The sequence below is a fragment of the Pyrus communis genome, chromosome 11 (assembly GCF_041283825.1).
Source record: "Pyrus communis isolate YQ-2024b chromosome 11, ASM4128382v1, whole genome shotgun sequence".
Taxonomy (NCBI): domain Eukaryota; kingdom Viridiplantae; phylum Streptophyta; class Magnoliopsida; order Rosales; family Rosaceae; genus Pyrus; species Pyrus communis.
Genome location: NC_142575.1, coordinates 19,548,776 through 19,556,940, shown reverse-complemented (window position 1 = coordinate 19,556,940; position 8,165 = coordinate 19,548,776). Strand labels below are relative to the sequence as shown.

The 8,165-nt window shown below is 38.7% G+C and overlaps 1 protein-coding gene across 2 annotated transcripts; it reads left to right on the top strand.

The window, feature by feature from the left end:
* The first annotated feature begins 2,430 nt into the window (after positions 1-2,430).
* Positions 2,431-7,522, top strand: LOC148693014 (F-box protein At2g32560-like). Of its 2 annotated transcripts, none has more exons than XM_088679581.1 (5): positions 2,431-4,402; positions 4,492-4,571; positions 4,667-4,845; positions 5,145-5,219; positions 7,039-7,522. In XM_088679581.1, the coding sequence occupies exons 1-5, from the start codon at positions 3,722-3,724 to the stop codon at positions 7,224-7,226; spliced, it is 1,203 nt and encodes a 400-aa protein (XP_088535707.1). In that variant the 5' UTR covers positions 2,431-3,721; the 3' UTR covers positions 7,227-7,522. The 2 variants fall into 2 exon arrangements, with proteins under 2 accessions (XP_088535707.1, XP_088535708.1); XM_088679582.1 differs by having other exon boundaries at positions 2,467-4,402; positions 7,045-7,522.
* Positions 7,523-8,165: the final 643 nt, after the last annotated feature.

Here is an 8,165-nt window from a genome sequence, read left to right as displayed (position 1 = left end):
TCGGAGTTGCCTAATACGACATGTACGACAGGCTAGCAGCTACTTGGATCTAAGGCGAATATGCGGTGCGGGAGGTGAACATACACATGAAGGATTGGCCCTGGCCTGGGGCGAGAGCACTAACATCGGGGTGCATCAATGATGACACAACATGAATATATGCATGCCATAATGATTCAATGAGTGAAATCAACATAATAAACTTACTTGAACTTACCTGCACGTCCCGTATGATTATTTTAGCATCTCACCACAGTACAACATTTCACGTAACATAATTTAATCATTATATGAAATGCATAAATCAATTCAAAATCATTTGTGGAACTATCAATTATATATATATATATATATAGACACACACACACACACACACTATAAAAAGGAAAAGACTCACTCACCTAGAGTCCGCGCTACAACTCCCTAGTATGAATATCTAGGTGTCTCGAACGATCGGTGCCTAGAACAATTATTAAATCACGTTTCAGAATTCTTATCGATAGAACAAGTAACTTACATAAAACACATACCCAAGGACGTTCTAAAATGATTTGAAACCCATTGACTAAAAGTTAACTGTTGGTCAAAGGTCGACAGTAGGGTCCACAACCCTAGGTAACTTGATTTAGAAGATCTGCGCCTTGGATTTCTGATCCGTAACTTCCTAAGAGTTTCAATGAACTTCTAGAACAACATCCTAAAGTTTCGGAATGATCCAACGGTCGGATCTCCGCCAGTTGTTAAAATTAAGTGGCGACTGATATTTTATTTTACGAACTTATAAATCCAATTCGGGGAGATCTGTACATCGGATTCTTGATCCATGAGTTCCTATTGTTCTCAAATATTACGTACTATAATATGTTAAGGTTTGGTGACGATCCAACGGTCGGATCGTCAATTCTTATAAGGATCAAGTGGCGGTCTCTATCAAAACTATGTTCAAACGATACGATTTCATCAATCAAACTTCACATATAGAATTAGGGTATCCAATTTAGCTTAGAAAGGTCAGGGGGTACCTTGGTCCATGCGTTGCCGCACGTGGTGGTCTGCCGCTTCAACCCGTCGGAAAATTCAACTATTTCTAAAAATTCTCAAATTTTACAAGAATGAAGATCTCAACGAGTAGAGCAAGTTTCATATATGTGGCCAAGTCCAATTTTGGTCAGGAAAAGCCCCAATTTAGCTTGAACTAGCAGGAAACCTTAAGGTAGGTGTTCTTCGATTCTCCTTCCTCGATGTTCCAACTCCCCTACCACTGGTTGGGTCTTGTTCTTGGGTCCAAGGGAAGTTTATTAAGGGTGGTGGTGGGTGGTGCAACTCGCCGGAACGGAGGAATCGCCGTTGAGCACCTTCGGTGCTCTGGTGCAGTTCTACACAAAATAGGACCTAAAACCCTTCGATCTTGGGCGGAAATGGTAGATGAGAGGTTGTGAAAGAGGTTACAGGTGATGGATGGGTGTAGTTGGCCTGAAAAAATGGTGAAGGTGGCTGGAAATCACTTCAGTTTGAACTGGGTTGCTGCGCGGGTGTACGGGTCTAAGGGAAAGCTAGGAGCTTTCTCTCCCTTTCCTGATTGGTCCCTCTTTCCTCCCTAATTTTTGATTGGTCATTACTCTTTTAATTTGATTAGTCTCTTCAACAATACATACCTAATTCGGCCGAAACCAATTCTCTAATTGGTTTTCATTCCCACATAGTGGGAGTTTAATTAATTCAAAACCTATAGTTTAGTAAAATGACGTCCGTAACTATACCGTTATAATCCGAACATGCAAACGGCTTTCGCCTCTGCGTTCGTGGCGATGATTACTACACAAATACTCCAAAAGAATGACTCAAACTTCTCTCTAAACAATGGTCAACAGAAGTCAAAATCCTTGCCTCTAGGGCATTTTCGTTAATTCACGCTTTTAAAATTTATAAAACGTAAAATTAGGAACAGGTTATCACAATTCTTCTAATAATTCTATTTCTTTTGTTTTTGGTTTATTGTTTAAGGGTTATGTTTATCCTAATTTTTTTAGTGACGGATTGTAAAACGAAACATCATGCCTCCATATTTCTTTTGTTACGAGTGATTTTTTGAATGAGAAAGTTTAAAACTAGACATTACTGCTCCATTTGATTCAATTCCCTCAGAAATTGGTGAGTTCATAACCGGCCGTTTGATGTATCGAAATTTGGATCAATCGTACTCCGACCCTATCAAATATGGTCCCATAGTTATATGCTTGTTCTAATATTTTTAGTAACGCCTTGTAAAACCAGACGTCACACCTTCTTTTTTGTTTTGTTATTTATTTATTTATTTATTTTTGTTACATGTGATATTTTATTAATGTGTACTAAGATGAATGAGAAAGTTGAAACCCGGGAAACAGTAGGGCAGTAACCTCACACCTCCAATTATTTATTGTGGACAGTAGTCAAGTAGTAGATCTTGAAATTGTACGTGCAGGTGAACGATTGGCTTGAAAAGGGCTGCTAGTGGTGGAGGCCTCTTTGATAACAGGACCCTCAATCGGTTAACCATCAATGAACGTTACCCTGCTAACGGCTTTCTTTCTGGTTATACGGATTTTCCTCCCTGTCCCAACTTGTTAGAGAGAGAGAAAAAGAGAGGGTTTGTTTAATATCCACACAAATGAAAAGGCACCAGAATACTATTTAAAGGTAACCTCCAATTTAGCAATTATATAAGCATTTCTTCCTTTTTTTCTTCTAGGCAATTTCAACTACCTGTTGGTTGATTTGCCTGTGAGAGAGAGAGGGAGGGCGGTTGAGAGGGTGGGGGAGGATTCCGAGGAAGATTTTGCCGAACCAATCCTCCTTGCCAAATTCAGTTCTTCATAAAATAAATTAAAAACCCCTATTATCCTTTATCTTTCACTTCCACCCCCCCTCCTCATCTCCTTCTTCTGTCCCTATCTTTCATTTCTTTTAGGTGGTGGGTTTCACCTAATTTTTGGTACAATCTCCACAACAACCCAGATCTGTTTTTTTTGCATTATTTTCTTTTCTCCGTTTCAAAAGAGAATCAAAGATTTTGGAGATATGGGTCTCTGCATCTAGACTTATCTTAATCTTTTTATTTTTCTTAGGAATTCCAGGTGTCAGAAAACCCATATCAAATCTGGGTGAGTGCCCCCACCTCCACTAGCTCTCTCTCCTCCTTCCTCCTTCCTCCTTCCTCCTACCTCTGAAGGCCAGCTGTTTAAGCTGTCTGTACGGCTGGGGTCCTTACCATTTTCTTTCCTTTCCTTTCCATTGAGCAAACTACAAAGCATTTGGCTTCCCTTCCTTCTAGTTGTTGTTGTTGCAGTTGATCGTTTTCGGTCAACGCGATTCATTCATTCGGTCCATGTCATATTTATGAATAATAAAATTTAGCCTTCTCTGTTCTTGGGTTAGATTGGCTTTAAGGGACTGATTCCCCAATTCCACCACCAATAATTTAGTTGATTTGTTGATTTGGTAATTAACGACGAAGAGGAGGCCCACCGCTGGGTTTTGGTGGGCTTCGTCGGAACCAATAAAAAACCCATATATTGAAGGGGAGGGAGGGGTTGTTCAAGATCCTTACTTTTGCCTTGTACAATTTTTTTCTTAATTTTTTTCTTGTTGGGGGAGGAACAAGTGGAGACAATTTCCTCCCAGAACATCAAATGTTTGATGTTTCTCCACCATTGAATTTGAGCGTGCTTATAAATTTGTAATGCTACTTTACTTGTTGATAACTTGCCTCTCCTTTCTCTTTTTCAAGACTCTTCCTCTCAAACCCCTCCCACCATGGGCTTCTGAGACTCCCTTGTTGTCACTCTTCTTCTGGAAAGATTTCTCCTTCTTTGCCCTCTCCAAGTTCACGAAGCCAGGCCTTTCGATTCTCTTTCGCCCTCGAATTCCTTCCAGAATGTCCCTCGTCAGGAGAACTCTATCCCTTTCCTCTTCCAAAGTTGAGAATGTTGATGACACGCCGGAGATGTCCGTGTTGGACTTGCCGGAATTGGTGTTGGAATGCATTCTCGACAAGCTTCCTCCCGACGCGCTTTTTCGAATGACGGGTGTTTGTTCTTCTTTGAGGGAGAGATGCAGGAGTGATCACCTTTGGGAGAAGCACATGAAGATGAAATGGGGCAGAGTGATTGGCCCTGCTGCCTACAGGGAGTGGCAGTGGCATATTGCTTCAAAAACCGATTTGATTGATGTGAAGCAGGGAAAGCAGAAGGGCCTCATGAGAATTCTATCTCTTGGTTGGCCTTTCTCATGGATTAGATCCAAGGTTGATGATCATGGCAGCAAGCAGAGGTCTTCCTTGCCAGCTGATTCCATCATGTCTTGGTACCTTGCACTCGAGACCGGCAGGTTCTGGTTCCCTGCTCAAGTCTATAACCGCGAGGTATCCGCCAACTACGATGTGCCAATATGTTTCGATTACGACACAAAGTGTGTTTATTAATTTGGTTTGATGTTTGTTTTGTGTTGCAGAATGGGCATGTTGGTTTTGTGTTGTCATGCTATGATGCTGAGCTTAGCTATGATCCCCGCACTGACACCTTCCAAGCCAGGTAATTGAACTTACACCGTCCATTGATTTTTCTTATTCCATATGTGTGCTGTTGTTGGTGTTAGCGTTTTGGTTATGGCGAGTTGATTTGTTCAGGTATCCGCCACACGGGAGGAGAGCGGTTGCGATTGAGAAGGGTGTGTCGTGGGAAAGGCTTAGAGCACCGCCGGTTGACACTCCGCCTCATGATCTTCACGTCTCCGACTGTTTGAATGAGTTACGGCCTGGTGACCATATTGAGATTCAGTGGAGAAGAAACAAAGAGTTTCCTTATGGTTTGTTCTTTTCCACATCCCTTTCTAATTCTGGGTCATTTGAGTCATCTAAATTTGAAGCTTGTGTAACATCCAAAGTTAACTTACCATAAGAGAACCAAATTTTTTTTTTTTTAAAATTTTTTACGAAATATTTCTTTGGAGTTTTTAGAGCCAGTTTGGTATTGCTTTTTTGATCAAGTATTTCTTGTTTACAGAACCAATGAGTACTAAGTAATTTAGTTACATTTATGGTGGTGTAAATTATGTTGAAAATGAATAGCAAACAAATTGTTATGTTTCATTTGGTTGTATTGCAGGTTGGTGGTATGGCGTAGTAGGTCACCTCGAATCATGTGATGGAAATGAAAATTACTGCCTTTGTCATATTAGTGGTGAGTTCATTACTTTTCTGTTTTCTCCCCGTTCTCGTCCCCTCCCCTCAAAGTAGTAGGATCTTATGCTCTCTACGATTGGCAAATATGTGATCCAAAACTTATTTTTCTGTTGCTGTTGCTGTTGTTGTCGCTGTCTAGCTCGAAAACACTATTCTATGATTCCTACAACTTTCACCTTTTTTTTCCTTTCTCCAAAACATTTTCTCATCAATTGGACATAGCAATTTAGGATAAGAAAGTTTCTTTTTTTTGAGGGTTTTTTTTTCCTTCTTTTTTTTCCTTCTTTTTTTCCCCTAATGGGAGTAGAAATATGAAGTAGCTAGAATATTATGAATTCATGAGAAAGTGATAGACAGCAAGAAGAAAATAAGAATGCAATGCTCACTTAATTTCACAGAATAAAATAGATGCCCACAATTGTTGATCTTTTTTTTTTCTAATGGGGTAAGGGCTAAGTGGACCACCTTTTATGCCATTTGATCGGACACCAACACAAATCATTGTCAGCATGTCATTATTTCCACCAACATTGTGCTAACTTTGTCTCGCGAGAATATTTATGGCCAACCACATTCGAACTAGTCACTGTTCCCTCTGTCTCTGCTTTTTTATGTTTTGAATTGTGTTTGTTAGAGAGATTGCATACTTGTACCACGTTGGTGTATTATATAATGTTGTAAATAATGCATATAATCAACGTTTCAATAAAATAAATTTATAAATTAACTTGACATGTGCACATACATTACTTGTTGCATTAAATTGTTCACTAATGTAGTCTTCCTAATTAATCTGTAGGGATTACAATTTATATATAGGCATAAAATACCTTATTCTCGATAGAAACTAATTACAAAAGATTAAAATCAATTACAAATCCTAATCCTACCAAATATAAGACTATATCTACAACATAAAAGACACACTTTTTTTCCTAAATTTTTTGTATTTTGCTTTTTATTGCAAAGTTGGAGTTGGAATATTCTTAATGCTTTTGGGGGGGGCTGCATGCAAAATGCAATGGTCAACCTTGGCCTTCCAATTTGTTATTTAATTAGTCTCCATCACACACACCCACCCACCAGCCAAGCAATCTTGCAAGAGATTTGTGTCCTCTTCTCACCACAATCAGACATTAACCTTTAAATACTATTAAGAATTCCTAACCACTTTATTCAATGCAATCATATGTTTTGCAAGGGATGCAATCCCTTTTGTTTCCTTATAATAAATCTGTTGGGGTGCTTGGAGAACACATACAACAATGGAAAATACATTTCTCTTATATTAATTTTGCTTAACAAGGCAATTGGAAAAGCATCATATATTATCTCTCTTAATTTACATGGTGATTTATGCTTGATCTTGCCAGTAGTCAAATGCTTGTCTCAAGGATTAAGCCATGCATGTGTAAGTAATGAACAAATTCAGATTATGAAATTACGAATCACTCATTAAATCAGTTGTAGTTTGTTTAATGGTATCTGCTACTCGGATAACCATAGTAATTCTAGAATAACCTTCACTTTTGAACAAAATAACCGTATTCCCAAACAAAAACTTGACTCGAAGAGATGCTGCCTGTATATGTCATTGTCAACAAATACCCTTCCCAATTTGTTTAGGACATGTCCCCAAGTGTTTCTTTATGTTAGCTTTCAGTTCAGAATATTTATGATCTTTTTGGTCAAGGTAGCATGTCTCTGCCCTTCTTGTACCTAAGTTCGAATCCCTTTTTCCTTCTCCTAGATCATTCGATCGGCAATTAGGGCCTTGAAAATTTGTGACAAATTTGATGATTTATGGTTTTGGACAGGCACAGTGGTGCTGGAGTTCAACCAGTACACACACGGTTCAAGGTGGAGATGCACAAACATCAGCAGAAGAGATCATCGAGAGGAGGGGAATGAGGCAGATGGGTTTTATGGGGGCATCAGGAAGCTCAGAAGCAAGCAGGAGATTTCCATGTGGAAGCTTATTTGGCCTACCCAAGTCTTGGAATAGTATAATATTTATATGCAACTATTAATCCACTTGCATTACGTGCACATAAGCAAGTGGATATCTGAAGCTACAAGTTTGGCATCAGATTCAATGGCATTGCCTCCAATTATTGTGGATTGGGGAGGAGGCGGCCGTGGTCTTTAGCTATTTTGTTCCCATTTTATTTTTCTATTTTTTCGTCGGATGGATTCTGATCCCTGTACATCGCCTCCAATTCATGTAACATAACTTATCCCACGGTTTGTAAAAGTGTAGTTGATAAATATTCAAAATGGTAATGCAGTTGCAATTTCTCATCTTGTTTTTCAATATTCAAGCTATTACTTTGGTGCTTGGTAATAAGGTCTAGTTATATTTCTCTTCACTTATAAGATGTTTTATTATGATTGACCTTTTGTGTAACGAAGCTACTAATGCAATAGTGGCTTTATGCTTCAAGGCACTCCACAGGTGATTGGGGTTATCATTGAACAAGTGTAAAGTTTTAAATTCAACTCTTGTGGATATGTAAATGGTGTATTCAATACCAATTTATTATTGTTAACACAAATCTAATGAGTTTAGTGTACATAAAAACTGTGTCAAAACACAAACTCTACCTCTCTCTCTCTCTCTCTCTCTCTCAGGTCATAGGGCTCTCTTGGGCTTCTTTGGGCCTTATTTTACTTTTAAGTCATACATGACTTAAACGTTAGAAGCCAATATGGAATATGGTGGTGAATCTACTTTGTTAAATTTACAATGCAATGCGTTTTTAATCTAATTTTAGTATTCAATGTAAGATATTATATGTTAGCCACCAAAGTGATTGGCTAATGATTACTTCGTTGTGATTTTTAATTCATTTCCTTAAATCACCTTTACGTGCCTTAGTCAGGGGCTACCAAGTCACCACACAATGACATTATACAAGCCATTATCGACACAATATACAATAGT